General features: G+C 36.4%; 1 protein-coding gene across 1 annotated transcript in view; it reads right to left on the bottom strand.

Moving 5' to 3' along the window:
* Nucleotides 1-12,802: 12,802 nt before the first annotated feature.
* Nucleotides 12,803-19,660, bottom strand: part of LOC138335526 (G protein-coupled receptor kinase 5-like) — a 38,169-nt gene continuing 31,311 nt past the window's right edge. Inside the window, 1 exon segment of the mRNA XM_069284659.1 lies at nt 12,803-19,501. Within this exon segment, the coding sequence (XP_069140760.1) occupies nt 19,484-19,501 (18 nt within the window). The 3' untranslated portion in view covers nt 12,803-19,483.

Raw genomic sequence — 19,660 nt, 5'->3', positions numbered from 1 at the left:
ATCCCTTGATCGGGCTTTCTGGTTTTGATGAAAATCATTTCCCTCACTGTGCCATGATTCTTTTCGAAGGCATCTTCGTTGTAGGCCTTTGGTGGTCCATGCATGGCAATGTCTTCAATCTATGATTAAATTTAGTCATAAAAAGCCGAGATATTTCCCACAGTATTACAGTAACTGCATTAAAGGTGATAAAAACAGATTTTAAATATGCTATTTTTGTGTTGATATTTGTTTATTGTGGTGCACTTTATGATTTCCAACAAAAAATACAGGTTTTATTTGACGTAATTTCCATAAAATGTGCTTGAAACGAAGTCCACAACGACCCTTGTCTAGAACAATCGCATCGCTTATCGCCCCTGATATCACCAGGTGGCCGTAGATTCGTGACGTCATCTGAGACCAACAGCTGTGACAAGAGCCGGGAAACTCAATGGGGCAGTGTTGCGGAATATTGGCGATTATAGATATTTAAAACAGTCGCGCTACGTGTAGTTGCTATATTGAATAGTGGAAATGAATCCGTATATAATATATAATCTATAACATACAATGATATAATAAAAACGATAGCTTACTCATTATTATCGTCATATTCTGACAAAATTGTTATGTTCAGTATGTTAAAGATGCTCCACCGCTGACAAATGGTAAATTTTAACTATCAAAAACAGGAGCAGACGATTTAGTATTTTTCTTCAGTTACAAAAGTTACTTACTTTACACCATTACCACCATTGAACAGTTTGTGAGCTTCTAATTTTACTTCAAGTTAAAAACATGAAATATAATTAATTGCATCCCGAAAAAAATCCGTGTTACTATATCCTATATGGAATGAAGTACTGATTGCGCATGCACCAAATGCGAAATAAATTATTCTATATTATTGTTTGTGTTAATTAGACATATATATACACATTAAACACCAATTATTGTTCAAATGATGAATATCATTTATGCTCTGTCGGCGGTGGAGCATCTTTAAAAGCCATTCGAAACCGTGTAGTCAGGTTCAAGGGGGTTGCGCTTGACTTTTGTCTGTAACTTAAAACTCAAAACATAGACTTTAAAGTTAAACCAACAAGAAGAAATATAACTTTACAAGAAAATGGACCCAAATTACAATGAGACTACATACTACATGCACATACATGTACATATAATGCATATTTATAAAAAAAAAATCGCCACCCTTCATACCCTTTCCAAAACCCTATCATACCGCGATAAACGTGCCCCTATCCCGCATTATGTACGTACTGCACACCTCTATATTTCCTATTTGAAGCTTAATCCTTCAGAACACCGCACAGAAAGGGCTAGACTTATTTATTTTCTTAAAGTTCTATAATGAGTTTTACGGATGTGAACAAATTAGAATAACATGTACAGTAGTAACAATACACGCACGGCCGATAAAAAAGACGGGACACAAAACACAGATACTAGATACAATAGTTCAACTAACACAGGACCATGAAACAACATATATTTCTTATAAAACACAAATCATTTACAAGACCGCTTCATTATATTTTCTAACCGTGCGGAGTTTTGGAAATAAGAAACCTGTCGACCTTAGTAAATTTTAAAAGTATACGCACAGACCACAGCACACTAGATAGCCTATTGACCATTATGAGACGATCTAGGGGTCTAAATAAAAAAAATCGGTAAAAATTCGCATTCTACATATATATACGCAAGTGTACTATGTAGAATATAACAGGAAATTAATGAGTACTAAAATATATATATTAGGCAAAAAAAGATAAATTAAAAAAGCCTAATAATATAGGCAGGTTTAGCGGACTAAATCTGAACATACCGGTTTCACACCACCGGCACATTGTTGTGTAACCCAAAATAAAAATGAAAATCCCTAAAATGCAAAATGTGCAGAAGGACCTCTTTTATTTTTAATGCGCATTTTGAGAACATTTCAGTCGACGAAAATGGGGGGCAAAAAGACACAACTTATAAATTATTGATTTTTTTTCTTTTAATCTGCATGTATTTTTCATGTCTCCGTATGTTTGTAACAGATGATTTTTTCTATCAAAACGTAGGTCTAAAGAGGTGGGCCCCAATAATTGTCCATTTTCGCTACGATCTTATTTCGCACATAAAATTACCAGTAGATTATATGTATATCAAAACTCCTCGGTTAATTTTATGTGTAAACTATAAATTACGTACATGCACAGTCGTATTACTCCAGGGTGGACTGAATAGGAAAGAACTACTTATCCATTCGTGGTTTAACCCCTGGCACACCATACGCCACATGACATATGTACCCGCGACATTAATGACATCATTATTTACATGTAGTGACGTCATTTCATAGGTTATGACGTCAATAATGTGTCATTATGTAGGTGATAAATCACGCTACCCAATAAGTCGAAATATAACATATTTTTCTCTGTGTGTATTTCCGTAAGTACTAAGACATGTGGCTAAAATACACATGCATGTTGACAGTTCCGCGATCGGCACACCGGCTTCCGGTAGTTGATTGTCTCAGATGACGTCACAACTCATCGGAACTCAAGGGAGGTAAGTCATAGAAAAAAATCTGTCGTCGAAAAAATGTGAAGATTGCTTTCATTAATTTTACTATTTAGAGACAAAATATAAGCAAATATCAAACTGGTATATGTTTAGATAGGCATTACAAATGTTTCTAGCGTATTATCTCATTTTCCAAGTCCCTTCTGTTTTTATCACCTTTAAATTGTAACAATCCAAGTGTTCAACATCAAAACATATCATTGAAAAAAGTGAATTTGTTAATTAACATTCTTTGACTTGCAACTATACATTTAATATGATAAGTGTAGTAATAATGAAGTTTAATAACTTTTGGGATTTTACCAAAATTTCAGTTAATAGTAAACTTTGTTCAATTTAAATCAATTAAGAATCAAGTTATATAACTTATACAAATCACGTTCAATGGTTCTGATGTAAGCATCAAACCCTGGCCATCTAGGTGAAAGAAGAGTGGCTTAACCACTACACCAAACATTTCAGTTAGTTCTATACCTTTAGATAATCAAACAAATGTTCTTACCAAATGTAGAATAAGATGAGTTTGAACTTTTTTTTTCTTTAATGCTGGGAAGTTAGTCTTCGGCGGCATGCTTCAGTGATATAGCACTATAAAAAGGGCAATAGTTCCACTATACAAGAAGACACAACATGAATTTACCGCAGTCTCCCAAAACACGCACCTCGCACAACATACACGCAACACACCGCATACATGGGAGGCCGTCCTTACATGACCATAGCTGTTAATAGGACGTTAATTAATCAAACAAACAAACAAACAAACAAGCATTCACCATCTGATGATAATGCCTGATGTCCTCTCGTAGTTCATCAACATCCTCATGTGTGTATGAAAGCTTGTTTCTTTTCTTTTGAATCTAAATATTCAAAATAATTTTGTCATAAGAAGAAGAGCATACTTTCAATATATCTGCCATCGACTACTTGTTATCATATAAATCACAATTTTTAATGGCCTTATACCTTAAAAAGTTTGTGCAAAACTTCATTGAAATTGTTTCAGCTATTTTGGAGAAGAAGTCGAAAATGTAAATTGTTTATGGACACATGACAGACAATGCACAACAACGGACAAAAGACGATTAGAATATATCACTTTAGACTTTGATTGTCTCAGGTGACCTAATTACTATTATTATTATTCAAAGATCTATATAGAGAAAATCAATTAGTAAGGCCATTCCAATATGATTTCTCGTTCGTCGGATTTCCCGCTCCTATTTTCCGAAAATGAAATAAAAAGAAAACATTTTTTTAACGCTCCTCATTTTTTGTCCGGGAATCTGACGAACCAGGCCAAATTTTTATATGGTTCATTTTTACTAGTCACCGTTCCTGGTCACTCAGATGTTTGAATTATTCGTACATTATGAATATAAAGACCTATAAACGATCTTATATAAGACACTATATATGATAAATGAAAGGTTAAATATTTACATGACTGAGTAGCAAATAGTATCAACGGTCATAATCATAGCGAGGACCGTTACACTACCCCCAACTATATAAGAATTCGTCCCGAATTATCTAGATTATACATTCGCTAATAATCATATATCATAACGATAATTATTGAAATAATTTGAAAATTGTAAAAAAAAAATGTAAAAATTTTACAACAGTACGGATTTAAAAATCCGCGCATGCGCATTATGAACAATCTATGCAGCGCTATCAACTAGGCAGACCTCGAACTTCAAAGCTACTGGATGGACATTGGTAAGTAATAATTGTTGTGATTACATATAAATACATCACTATGAGTTCCTGAGGCATGTAATGGCACAATACCATTTACATATATATTACATTAAAAATCAATATCTCTTAATATCTGCTCCACTATCTTTTCTAACCAATTCATAAAACTTGGCTTCCACTAATAATTCCTCTAGATTTAAAGTTCCTGGTGGCAAAGGCCTAGAGGTAACCACTTGTCCTACATTTCTCAAATAATTTAATATGAAGTGAAAATGCTTGCTATTTCTATCTATAAAATAACTGTAATGGTGATCATCCAGTTTGTACGAAGACATAGGCGAGTCCTTAATTACCATTTTTGCCAAAAGTCCTGCCGGGTCTTGTTGAAGTGTAGTAGTGCTAGTCTCAAATCTGGTTCCCCCCAACGTTCAATACAATTCTCTATTGGGTAGGTTGCTGTGGCTGTAATACAGATGATCTAGAAACACTATCAGCAGGCTCCATATCCTTGGTCTTTGATACCGTACATTTCTCTGCTGATTCAGCACAACTAAGTTTATTTATACTGGACGACACTGTTGGAGATCAAAATATTTGACTCGGACACACTCACACTTAACTCTAGATCTGGAACTATCTTATTACTTGTAGACATAGGCAATCAAGGTCTTCTCTTTTCCGAATTCTGATTGTCTCCTTTGTTCGTGACCTCTGCAATATTATCCTCGGGTGTTTCGAGAACAATCTTCCGGTGTTTGATTCAATTGAAGGAAACGTCCGGCCTCGTTGGTCTTCTTGCTATCGTCGCCTCCTGCTCTAACTTGCGTTTGAGTTGTCTTGATGGCGCCGCATACTGGTTACCAATTGCCTCCGTTCTCTCCGCCTCCGTCCTCGGTTTCCTTTTTATCACTTTCACCTCCCCACTCCGGGCTTTCTGGAACGCATAGTACTCTCTTTGCTCGTCAACTGTGAAGGACATGGTTGTCCGTTTTACTAGTCACATGATTGGTGTTCGTAAAAGGCGACTAAATTTAGGATCTTATCTTTTCTCTTCTTCCTAACTGACTTTATCTTTCCTAATGCCTCCCTTGGCATCGCCTCACTTTTGGCCTTGAGTTGAGCGTTCGCCCCTGTGAGGAAGGCTCTGGGTTCTGTCCCCTGGCCGAGACACACCAAAGTCTATAAAAGTGGTAGTTTCTGCTCCTGCTTAGCGCTCAGCATACAGGGATTGGGACGACTGGTTGGCCCGTTGTCAGTATAATGTGACCGGGTGGAGTGTGTTGCTTGGTGTCTTCGGCGGCATGCTTCAGTGATATAGCACTATAAAAAGGGCAATAGTTCCACTATACAAGAAGACACAACACGAATATACCGCAGTCTCCCAAAACACGCACCTCGCACAACATACACGCAACACTACGCATACATGAGAGGCCGTCCTTACATGACCATAGCTGTTAATAGGACGTTAATAAATCAAACAAACAAACAAACAAACTTCCCCCTGCAAGACCCGCAACGGTAGTCAAACCCAGAGTGTGCTGCTGTCACATTCCTCTCAGCAAAGACTTGCCTGGTGAATTCAATATCCTGGCAGATCGTACAGAGATATCTGGTAATCTGATTAAAAACAATTCATGATTTTAAAATGCCGTTCTATTTATGGCGTCTTTATGTATGAATACAGATATTTGACCAGCTCTCCTATGACCTTGACTTTGGACACTTACTGGGATTTCTTATTATAAGTATCTTTTTCTTTATTTCAGGTTTGGCGCAGTGGTTAGTAACCTGAACATGTTCCTGACCTGGATTCAGCAAGTTCACCCTATCCACTATTTAGGTATTGATGTAACTTATTTAACTCTAAAAGCAAGTACAGGTAAATGTAAATTACTTGGTCACTACACTTTCTAGCCATGTTGGTTTATTTTCACCAATATAAGGTTTAAGAAAATTGTGGTGTACCACCTTCCCTTTACTTTTACGTGTCTATTGCATTGTGTATACCACATCATTTACTTGCTTTGTGATGATAAATGGTCCTTCCCATTTACAAGTAAGCTTTGACTTTATAGCGTTAATAAAGTACCAGACTGCGTCACCTACTTTATACCTATATATCTGAACCTTACGGTCATAGGTTTCTTTCATACTGGCAGATGAGTCTGATTTTATCTCGTGCAAAGTCATGTATGTCATTAGGTTTTGACACAGATCATGTGCATAATATGTATGTGATTTATATTTTTCAGAGGCGACTTTGCCGCAGATTAGGCAAACTGATTGCATGACCAAAGACCATCTCATGTGGCGATACACCAGTAGACTCATGCTTAGCTGAGCGATAAGCCATTATGAGTAGGTACATGTTCTCATCCCAATCTCTCTTATTTTCTGAGATAAACGCAGAAAGAACCGATTCGATAGTGCGATCAGCTCTCTCAATCATCCTATCACTTTGAGGGCGATAAGCACAGGTTTTAGTTTTGTTGATACCAAGAATCTTACAGACTTCTTTGAAGACTTCAGAAGTGAAATTTGTGCCACAGTCTGTATGAAGTTCACTTGGTACACCAAACACAGATACTATCCTGTCGATAAATTTCCTAGCTACAGTTGTTGCCTTACTATTCCTCATTAGAATAGCATCTATCCACTTGGAGAAGTAATCTCCTACCACTAACAGGTATTGTTTTGGTTATTACTAAGAGGTAATGGTCCCAAAATGTCCATGGCCCACCTTTCCCTTGGGGCACTAACACTATAAGTTTGTAATGGACCTTTTGGTTTTGGGCTAGGTGATTTACGTGCTGCACAATGATCGCATTTAGCACACCAGCGTTTTGTCATTTGATGCCAAAAATATCTTTGTCTCACCTTTGATAAGGTCTTACTGACCCCTTAATGACTTCCAGTTATGCTGTTGTGTAGCTGTTTTAGAACTAGGGTTATAAGGGATTTTGGGACAATTATCTGAAGAGTGGGTTGTCTCCCTTGGATTGTCTCCCATTCATGGCATAATGCACCATTCGCTATATTAAGTGAGTCATACCTAGCTAAGTAGTATTTTGCTGAGTCTCCCAGAAAACATATTTCATTCCAGAAGGTTTTACTCCAGACTTAACCCAGTCTTCTACTCGGTTTAGAATAGAATCTTTATTTTGAGCTTCAATAATGTCAACATTTGATAATTCATTGTCTGAGTCTGTTTTCACATTGTTATTCTCCGTTTCAGATTCTGTTTTATCTGCAGGAGCATCATGAGGCTTGGTTACTGCCTGAACGTACTCTGAATGACCACTGCTGTCATCAAGGGTTTCACAATCAACAGTACTTTCCTTATTTCTGTGCGTTTGCTCTGCCCTATTGCAATGACCACACTCTGCAGTGCTGCATGGTCTGCGTGATAGTGCATCAGCATTGTTATGTACTCTCCCTGCCCTATTATATATGCTCGATAATAAAATTGATGATAAAATTGTAAGAGGATAACACCTCAAACCACCTAGCAAGCTGAGCTTCAGGGTTTATTTTAAAGTTAAGAAGCCAGGTTAATGCACCATGATCGGTTCTAACTCTAAATTGTTGAGAACACACGTAATGATGAAAGTGTTTGGCTGAGCTCACAATGGCTAACAATTCTCTTCGTGTAACACATACCGTCTTTCAGTATTGCTGAATGTTTTGCTATAGTAAGCAATAACTTTCTCTTTTCCATCTTGCAGCTGAGACAACACAGCTCCCAATGCAGAGTTTGATACATCACAATCGAGAACAAATTGTCCCTCTTGAGTTGAAAAAGAAAGGATTGGAGAACTGGTAAGGGCACTTCTGAGTTCGTCAAAGGCATTTTGGCAATCGTCTGACCAATTGAATCTTTGATACTTTTCAGTGTGTTCGTGTAATGGTCTTGCAATTTCTGCAAATTTGTTTATGAACTTTCGATAGCATGAGCAAAGTTCAAGATATTGTCTGACTTTGACAGTTTGACTTTGACAGTTTTTGGGATGGGCCAATTTCTGACACAGTCAATTTTAGCTGGGTCTGTACTAAAGCCTTGGCCACTAACAATATGTCCAAGAAAGGATACTTGTGTTTGGAATAGAAAACATTTCTTAGGACTCATTTTAAGATTAGCATCCCCGAGTCTTTCAAAGTCTCAGGTTTTGCAGATGTTGATCGACATCTTGTGAATACAAGATTATATCGTCAAGATACACTATGAAAATTTTCCATGTAAGTTTTGAGAGGACTTTTTCCATAAGTCGCTCGAAAGTGGCAGGAGCGTTACATAAACCAAAAGGCATTGTATTGAATTCCCATAGACCATCCCCTTGTACAACGAATGCTGTCTTGGGTCTATCTTTAGGATCCATTTCTACCTGCCAATAACCACTCTTTAAGTCTAGAGTAGAGAGCAGTTTTGACCCACTCAATGCATCTAATGTTGCATCTGTTCTTGGGATAGGATGACTATCCTTTAAGGTTACGTCGTTAAGACGACGATAATCTAAACAAAATCGCAAGGAATTATCTTCCTTACGAATAAGTACAGCTGGTGAACACCAAGCTGAATTGCTTTAGCGAATCACACCTTTCTCTTTCATATCTTCAATTTCTTTATCGACCTCTGCTCGGCAAGCGAGTGACACTCGTCTACGGGGTTGCTTGACTGGTCGAGCTTGACCGGTATCAATCCGATGCTTTACTAAGCTCGAACGACCTAAGTCATTTGAAGAATGAGAAAAGGTATCTTTGAATTCAATGAGCAGACGTTTCAAAGCTTCTTTTTGAGTCTTGTTTAAATTAGCACTACTTCTTTCATACAAGGCCTTTAACGCTTCAGGCAATTCGTTATCACTCTGAGGTTTAGATTCGTCAACCCTCACCTCACTAACATTGTAAACCCCTCTGGAGTATTACAGTCACTACATTCATCAACCCCTTGAATGGTTGCTACTATCGTTCCACCTGGTACTTTACAGTCAGTTTCACTAATATTGAGAAGGCGCAAAGGAACAATTCCCATGCTGGGGTTTACAATACATTTGGCGACCATCACCTCATGCTTTGACATAAACTTGGGTGTAACTTCCAGTAAAGCAGAAGTCTCATTTACTATAGGGTCTAGATATCTACCAGGTACAAATACCTCACTATTTCGAGGTATAAATACATCCTCTGTGACTGCTACTCTGCAGTGTTGTGACTCAGTTTTACGTGTTCGAAATCTGAAACACTGAACTTTCTCATCCTGAATTATCACAGTTTGACCTGCCAAATCTAAGTTTGTGACATGTTTTGTCATAAAATCTAAACCAATAATACTATTCTAGCTAGTGTCTGCTATAAGGAATTCATGGACTATTATTTTAGAACCAAGATTGATCCCGAGTTCACATTTTCCCAAGAAAGGTCTCTTTTCTCCAGTTGCTGTAACCAAGTTTATGTTTACTGGTTCAATCTGGGTTATAATCTGAGACGATTCTAATTTCTCAACCAGGTTGTGACTTAGTATGCTCACACTTGCACCTGTGTCAAGTAAAGTGGGAAATGATTACTGTGTATCGTTGTACACACAAATAGTCCCATATCCTTGTCATTTATACTGCCTATAGCAATATCATTGGGTCTATTTGGGGTCAGTAGCTAACTTTTGAACCTTAAAGTCAGCTTTCATTGGTTTCCCTGGTTCCCTGCTCCTGCTTAGCACTCAGCATACAGGGAGTGGGACGACTGGTTCGCCCGTTGTCATTACAATATGACCGGGTCAGGTGTGTTGCTTGGTGTTTTCGGCGGCATGCTTCAGTGATATAGCACTATAAAAAGGGCAACAGTTCCACTATACAAGAAGGCACAACATGAATATACCGCAGTCTCCCAAAACACACACCTCGCACAACATACATGCAACACATCGCATACATGGGAGGCCATCCTTACATGACCATACCCTATATACGAGCGAACTAAGAAGTTGCAAATGGATTTAGGTTTCGTATATGCTACCGAAATCCTAGCATCCAGGATTGTTTTTGTTTCTGAATTTTGGTATAGTATGTGTTCGTAATTCCCTATGAGTTTTCTGATTTCGCGGGTTATGGGGTAGGGCAGATGCTAGATGTTTTCTTGAGTTTCGAAGTGCATCCCCATCCACTAGGATCTCAGAATTAGTTTTTTGGGAGGTGGACGTCAATTCCCATGATTAGTGAGCGAATGCCGATTTTAATTCCAAGAGACATCTGCAAGCTGTAGTCGGCTGGTACATCCACACCCAAAATATAAGCCAAATCAGTATTACTTTTTTTTTCTCACAACATCTTTTACTTTTTCAGGTAATTATATATATATATATATAAGTGTCCCCTAAATGTGTTCCGCACAAGCAGTCTTTTTTTTTTTTTTTTTTTTTTTAGCTTGGTGTCATGGTTTTATTTTTTTTTTTTTTCTCCATAACATTGTCCAATCAGAAGAAATCCTCTTAATTAAAAAAGAAATATTCTCATTCTTGAAAACAGAAAAAATACAGTCAAGTATAGATCAATAAGAAACTGTAAATTCGACAATTCTTTCCAGATATTTACATTATTAAAGTCTGTATTATTCTAAATTGGAAAACTAAAATAAGTCAGAAACTTTAAGAAAATGATGAGTCATTGAATTCTTTAGTATAGTAATTCTATTAAATATTTTCACTTTTAAACGGTGATAAATACGCAAAAATGAATAGCTTAATACCAAGACAATAATGTCTACAAATACAATTCAAGTTGATCAGAGTCAGCAACATGTGAGAGTCTTATTATATTCCTCATCAAAATGTATATTATATAAGCATATTATGAATCTTTTTTTTTTTTTATAATTTTTTTTCTTTTTTTTCTTTTTGCATAATTACATTACAACACAATGTACACAGTCACATAAAACAATATACAGGTACACATATATATGTATTCACAATCACATGTCACTCGCGAGCACACACAAAAAACACACATACACACACCCACACATCCTCACACCCCCACCCACACACTCACCCTTACACACACCCACATTCGTGCAAGAATGTACACACAAATATTTCATTTTAAGGGAAAATTTTAGAATTGAATTTTATAATTGTTATAAATAGCACAATATTAATATCAAGTGTATTGTTATACTAGTTTAAAATACGTATTTGAACAGGCGATGTATTTTCAATCACAACTTACAAAATCAGTTATCCAGTAATAAAAAGATTATAATGATTTATCTTGAAATATCTTATTTATTTTACTCAAATGGCTTGGTAAATATCTAATGAAAAAAACACATTTCTAATACTCAAATGTATATATATAAGTGTCCCCTCCCCTAAATGTGTTCCGCACAAGCAGTCTTTTCTCCGTGTTGTTTCTACCCCATATGGTTTTCATCTATATTGAAATCGTGGTTTCATCCGCCCAAGATTGTTTTCCACTCCCGCACATATACGACGATTCAACTGGGAATATTAAGTTTTTGGACGGGGTTTCACGCCTGGTAACAATACAAACGGCGACATTATTGTACCATCAGGGTAGGCAAATAACATCACCGTAAATTTTTCTTTCTCATGTCCGGTAGATGTGACACTTATACTTTTACTTCCTATGGTGTCAAGGGTAGACTTCCCAGTCCCAGGCATTTTCATCCAAACAGGTGTCTCATCCATGTTTGCAATATGTAAAACTATAGTTATGAGAAAGCCTCATTCTGTTTATAAAACGTAGGCAGTAGTTGATACGGTCATCTACAGCCGACACACTTTTTTGCCCAATGCTTATATTGCTTGTGTCATCTTTTAAAACATCGAAACCAACCGCTAGAGGCTTTGAAACTCTTGACATCCCCTTTCCTTATGTAAACGTATCGCCTCTGTTCGTAGCGCTTTCCCAGTAACTCGTACACCTTTTTCTCGGTTATCCCTAAGCCATTCTAATAACTCCAGGTCAATGTCAAGGTTTGTAACTTTCCTTCCTTCACCAGGTAACTTCTTGCGCTTTTCCTCTCCACTGAGAATTTTATCTTCAAATTTTCTCCACCGTTGAACACATTTTCAATCAACTCGGAAATGTTTTGAAGCCTTCCTATTACATTTTCTTGACAGGTTGACATGTTCCCTTTCACTGATTGATGTTCTTGTGGCCGCGTGTGCCAGTATTCTGTCTAGACAGTTAGAAAACATCAAAGGAATTTCGCGGGGAAACTCGCTATAGTCCGTTTCAAAGTTTGCGGCAGTTCTTTTTGAAGTGACGACTGTCTTGCGGCAAGCTTTTGGTATATAGTCAGTTTCAGATAACTTTAGAAATAATGAACTTAATAAGGGTGCCCCCATCGCCATTTACCTGCGCCCTGTGCCCTCTTTAGGTCAAATTCGGTATATATACTACTGCGGGCACGGAGGATATTGCCTTTTCTGCTTTCAAGCAATCAACACATTTCTGCACCATCAGGAAATAGAAAATTAAGAAAACGACGAGTGTAAAACATTAATTGTTTTTATTTCTTATAGATGTGTAGTAAATATTAAAATATGGTCAATACATGTAACGGTAAGGTGAGGCCTGCTGTAGGGATACAACCCACACACTCATATTCTCAGGGTACGATCACTTGTTGAGTACAAACACCACTGAATCTCAATTAGCTAATTCAGTTTGGAAATATTTAATCTTTTTTGTTATGTCACATATAAGTATGTTTAGTGTGCAAGTTTGAAGTTAAAGTGTCAGTTCTGGATAATATTAATTTTACACTTATTTTCCTTATAGAATGTCTTCATAGCATTCCCCCATTCTCCTCTACCGGAGTTAATTCCTTTCGATTCACTGACGTAGTAAAACGAAGGGAAGTAACTCTGGTGAAGTAAAAGAAGGGAATTAACTCAGTTAGATCAGAATTCCCCAGCATTCAATCAGGATCCATTTATATCTAAAAGTTGAATTTCCTTGTAGTGAGAAAACAGAGTTAGAGACTTTGTAATCTCCAAAAGATCATCATTTAGAAGCTAATATTGTGATCTGATACTGGGAAATCAAGAGAGGTGTCTTATAGAACAGACTTGAAGAAATAATTACATAGGATTAACTAGTGAGAATGTCTCCCCTGAGAGGAATACAAAAGTGATGTATCCCTCGATAAAGACATATTGCACACATGGAGAATTACAAACATAATTTAAACATGACAATACCTGTAATAATCTAGCAATCAACAGATACAAGATTTCGGCACCAGCTGTGCTTGATCTTAATAGCTCAAAATTAACAGTAAAGCATGACGAGAGAGAACACTTCCAGCTTCTTAAATATTAAAATTATCATTTGTTATAGGCTAACAACATGGAATCTTAGTCTACAGCATTTACAAGAGACTTATATACTAACAGATAACAAATTATAGGCGAGGTGAAACATTTTCGTGGTTTTTTTTCTTCTCGTTTTTGAGAAAATACTTTTATATTTAATGAAACAGAAACTTATAGTAACTTATAATACATATATATAGTGTTACTCAAATTAAATGCATTAAAGAAAACAAAAGGAAAGCAATTGATGAAATATTAAATATTGAATACATATTTGATGTTCTGACAATGTTACATAAAATCACAATATAAAGTTAGAAAATACAGCGTAGCATATTTGACAAGTAGCTAATGAGGTAATTCACAGAATAAGGACAGGCAATCCTTCCATGCTTGGCCTTTCAGGTAATACAGAATAAGGACAAGCAAGCTAAATGTGTTTTCAGGGGTGAATGAATTGAATAGTCACACAGTTCCAAACTATTCGAGAACAAGTATTCAACTGCTTTGCAATTCGTAAGTGTATGATAGCCATACTACACGTTCATAGCTAAATCAGTGGTAATTAATTATCAATCATTCAACAAGTGTTTTAGGGATATTTTATAATTCATAGTTCAGTCAGTATTACAAAGTTCTCATCTGTATTTCAGTCAGTGTTACACGGATCTACTCTCTGATCCTTTAACCAGTGTTTTTTTTGGGTTTTTTTTTTCCCCCAGATCAAACAGCCAGACCGTTCCTAGATGTGACCTGACCCAATGGACGTGGTCCCTGGTATCTAGCTCTACTAGATTTGTAAATACACAAAAATATTAGCGAATTTCAACAGGGTGTTCCTTTTTCAGCAGAATGCTAACGATGAATTACTTCATAAGAGATGATTTTCATTTTCAGCCCTTCATGTAAACATTCTAGTAATCTTTTAGATTTTTCAGCTTTAACGGAAGTTCCAGCAGCATGTGAACACAGTCAAAATTATTTATAAACAAATCAACTGGAAATTATCTTTACGTAATCTTATATATATATTGAATATTAACTTCCTAAATATGGAAGGAAAAAGGACCCCCCACAGACGAACACAGTAGGGGGTTAGTAAGTGTGAAGCTGGGGAGCATTTTGACACCAGGAAGGCACATGTGTCGTACACATGTGTAATAATATAGTCATACATCTAATGAGTAAACAGGTAACAAATATATGATATTAACACAACACAGGGGCACAGCTTTATAAATAACTTACATTATTACTGTCAAGAGATTCTACAGCAGGCTACGGACAAGAGATTCAGGGGAGGCCACTCACTCGTACATACAGGCCCACAAACAAGTTGGATAACTACAAGTATCATTCTATCTAATGAATACACAAATCACATTAATTCATCATGAATATGCAAATGATTCAATTCATTATGAATGATGTATATGTAAAACACTCTTTACATCCATGAAGATGACAATCACTTAGTGATAGCTATAGTTCCCTGTTTGATACATAAATAAAGATTACATCTATCTATAGGAAGGTGTTAGGCAAGGTTCCAAAATCCTCAGTATTCATTCAGCCGCTGATTCTGTGGTGTAAATGAATACATACACAGTAAGCAATCAATGGTTTCCTTCAAAAAGCAACAATAGCTTAAACAAACACAATGCATTACACAACAATTGTTCATTTCCAAGTATATTATGGGAAGTGACGTAGAATATCAGTATCTTAGTAATTTGTGAAAATTGTGTGTTGATGATGAACAGACCAGCTGAGTCATCAAAGGCAAACAAAGACTGTTCATAAGCTTGTAGATTCATAGGCCCTAACCGTTTGTAATGTCAGCCACTACAGCATAATAAAATCGAAGAGAAATGAATCCTTCCAAGAAATTTGGAATTCATGGTACCGTATTATATTAAATCAGAAGAAAACTGCTTTGTGGTAAATTAAGAATGTACTCAGATCCCATATCTCTATAAATATCCATTCAAGGTAATCTTTAATTATTTCATTTTGATATTTCTGTTTCTTAAAAGTTAAAAACTTTCGATTTTTCCTATAAGGGATGTTGAAGTATGCTTACCTTTTAGAATTAGTTTTTGAATTTTTATTTCATGTTACTGAAAATTGTCCATTTGGTGTGAACTACTATGTAAGTGCATTTTAACAATGTGCTAATCATTTCATATTCAGAATAATGTAGTCTACTATGTATAAAATATTAATAATTGGAAGACAGCTAGGGGCCTGATTTGTTTTCATAAACATGTTTTACATGAAGCATTCTTGCATTGATAGCAAGATGGAAAATCAAAACAATGAAGGCATCTCGATCAAATAAATCATATACTACTACCGGCATGTATAATTACCTAACACACACGGGAATAAAAATAAAAGGCAAGATTTTACTTCAAAACGTCAAGCACTGGAATTTAAGCAAGCTTTCTAAATAAAAATTCTCAAAACATGTTTTTTACCAGAAGGAACTAGAATTTACAGCTATGATGCTAAAGTATTTACAAAAAAAAAATGTACTATTTTGCAACACCTATCGGTTGGGATTTTACCTATAGAAAGTCCAGCTTTCCATTGGTGTCTGTTTAGTGAAAGACCAGCTTTACTAAATAGGACTACGATATTGATGAACCAGCATCATTAGGTTTGTATACGATAGTATCAGGTAAGCATCGACTTTCACAAAATCTGTTTTTTTACCTTACAGTGTAATTAAACAAAAATTTCTTTCTTAGAATGAACCTGACATTGTGAATTAAAAAAATTTTTCACTCAATCTCAAGTAAGATGTTTGCATTCAAATTTGTGATTTTTGAAAAATATCCTTAACCGAAGCTTAATGTTCCTGACAAATTTCCCCTTAAGATTCCTGTAGATTGTAGAAAGTGAACGTGTCTAGCTATAAGATGGACGTTACACTACGTAATGCTCTTTCTATTTCATGGAAGTAACATATAAAAGAAATGACAAAGATTGTTGTTTCATTTCATCATAAAGATATGTGAAGTGATCAAAAGTTTTCTCATAAATGTATTGGAAGTTTATCTGAATCTGACTGGCCTACTGAGATACACAACAGGGATTCAAAGTGGTTAATTTGTAACGGGAGCAGATCTCGTATATATTTGTCTTTTAGCGATGAGATACCTCATCTGATGTTAAGATTACTGAAGGAATTAGAGGGGATTAATAGGGATCTATGGCTCCAGACAGGATAAGTACAATAGTGATGGGGGATGAGGTAGCAGGATACATGTTTTGGTCAGACATTAACTCAACAGAACATGACATATTTAACATAGGAACATGTTAGGAACACAGACTATGTTTATGATACTATCTGATAAATCATGATATAAGAACTGTAAAAGTACAAATACTACTGAATAAACAGTTACACAAACAGCACTGCTGTACTAAGAAACATGTATGATGCAGCACTGCTGTACTAGGAAACATGTATGATGCAGCACTGTTGTTCTAGGAAACATGTATGATGCAGCACTGCTGTTCTAGGAAACGTGTATGATGCAGCACTGCTGTTCTAGGAAACATGTATGATGCAGCACTGCTGTTCTAGGAAACATGTATGATGCAGCACTGCTGTTCTAGGAAACATATATGATGCAGCACTGCTGTACTAGGAAACATGTATGATGCAGCACTGCTGTACTAGAAAACATGTATGATGCAGCACTGCTGTACTAGGAAACATGTATGATGCAGCACTGCTGTTCTAGGAAACATAATATGCATGCAGCACTGCTGTTCTAGGAAACATATATATGCAGCACTGCTGTACTAGGAAACATGTATGATGCAGCACTGCTGTACTAGAAAACATGTATGATGCAGCACTGCTGTACTAGGTAACATGTATGATGCAGCACTGCTGTTCTAGGAAACATGTATGATGCAGCACTGCTGTTCTAGGTAACATGTATGATGCAGCACTACTGTTCCTGCAAAAAACAGCACTGCTGTTCCAGGGAACTTATATGATGCAGCACTGCTGTACTAGGAAACATGTATGATGCAGCACTGCTGTTCTAGGTAACATGTATGCTGCAGCACTGCTGTTCCAGGGAACTTATAAGATGCAGCACTGTAGTTCCAAGGAACACACACATGATACAGCATTATAGTTCAAAGGAGCGTGTAAAACAGCACTGCTGTCAAAGTAATGAAGCACTAAGTTTTCCCTGTCAATCTCTGTATACTAATGCAAGAAATATACATACGACCATTTACAATATATTTCACCAGTTAATGAACCAGCAAAATGCACAGAAAAAACATGTCATATTTCCTGATGGAACTTTATACACCAGGTAGTACAATTTCTAAAAGCCAATTAGTATAAAAAGAATTTTATGTTCTAAAAGGCCCACTACCTTTCCAGAGCAAAATTTACAGGTTTCTTAAGATCATTAATAACATCAGAAACTATAAAGTGATTGACTAAAATGAAGTTACAACGCCAACCATATGCAAGATTTCCTGCGTAATATATGATAACAGTGGAGATTCGTTTCGCTGTTTTGCCATCTGGAGCAGTGATAGTCAATTACTGCACGCTATTTAGGACAACAGCAGGAAACATAAGGCGACCCGCCTTATGAAAATTAACATTTTATTTATTTTTATTAAATTGTTCAAAAAGCGGCGGTAAGTGAAGTATTAACGGTAAGTTAATAACTTTTGCGACTCAATAAAATTATCAATCTTAATGAACATTCTTATTTTAAAATTAAAAGTTGTTTCGGAAAGGAAGTGGGCCTATAGATGTTGAAAATTAAATAGTTGTTACAGCAGCTTTCAAGCGAGAAATTATACCATTGGCTAAAATTTGGTTCATATGATGAAATACACTAAGATTGATGACAATGACCTGTGTTGTTACCTACATAAGCTCCTTGTATTGAGCGGGACGGGATGCGGGCCTCCCGTAAGTCCTCAAATTTTAAAGAGGAATTGTTAATCTTTTTTCGTGTGCTTTAAAAAATATGACAAGTTTTATTGTACATACAGCACAATAACATCAATAATTAAAAACAAGAAAAACAAAAGTATATTGATTCACTTCTCATAAGTGAATACATTGTATGCGCCATATCACGACAATGAAAGGGAGACAACTCATGGCAAGTCAGAGCAGTGTTGATATTGTCCATACATCTTACATACACACTACGGTTGCTCACAAGGAGAGTCCGTTTCCACGGCGACTAGAATTCATTACCCAACGTGGGGTCTACACTATGTTGGCGAGGATCCCTTAAATACAATCCATTCCAATAATCTACACAATCACTGCAGCCAGCAACATACAACATCTATAACCCCACGGTTCTTTAAAATACAGTCGATGACAATCGCAGTTCAATTCATCTTTTTTTCTGTCAAAGACGATTCTCTTGAACATCTAACCTTTCATCCAACTACATTGTCATTCCTTCAAATACTTTGAAAGAAATTCATAAGAAACTTTTGGTCTCTTCCAATGACGTTACACACATTGACAAAATCTGTGTTACTAGTTACTGTACTGGCCAACAGTGGTACTTCTCTCTCTCCCGGAGGACGAAGCCACCATGGCCGGGACTGTTTGGTAAGTGTAGCTGCACAAGTCTATTAAGGGGAGACTACTGACGATAAAACTCCCTTACTGGGTCAGCTGTGTCCCTAGAGTCCTACAACGATGCCCTGATTTCTACAATAAAACATTCACAACACCGTTGCCATCACAAGTATTCCTGACAATGTGACTGGGCCTAGTTATAAAAAACGTCATGGTAGCATTACAACAAAAACCATGGTGTACTTCCTCCTCGGTCGTCAGTGAGTGTCTCGATGCTGCAAGAGAAAAATACAAGAGTAGGAAAACATACTTACAATTCAGAGTTATTATAAAAGTAGGGGAAAACGCTTACAATTCAGTGTCCACTTATGCGTATAACAGAGTTATCTGCCCTTAAATAAAGGTATCGATTGTGGCATTACCATTTTGTGAGC

This window comes from Argopecten irradians, chromosome 11 (genome assembly GCF_041381155.1).
Source record: "Argopecten irradians isolate NY chromosome 11, Ai_NY, whole genome shotgun sequence".
Taxonomy (NCBI): Eukaryota; Metazoa; Mollusca; class Bivalvia; order Pectinida; family Pectinidae; genus Argopecten; species Argopecten irradians.
The sequence above is the reverse complement of the archived record's forward strand: the minus strand, read 5'-3'. Positions and strand labels throughout refer to the sequence as shown.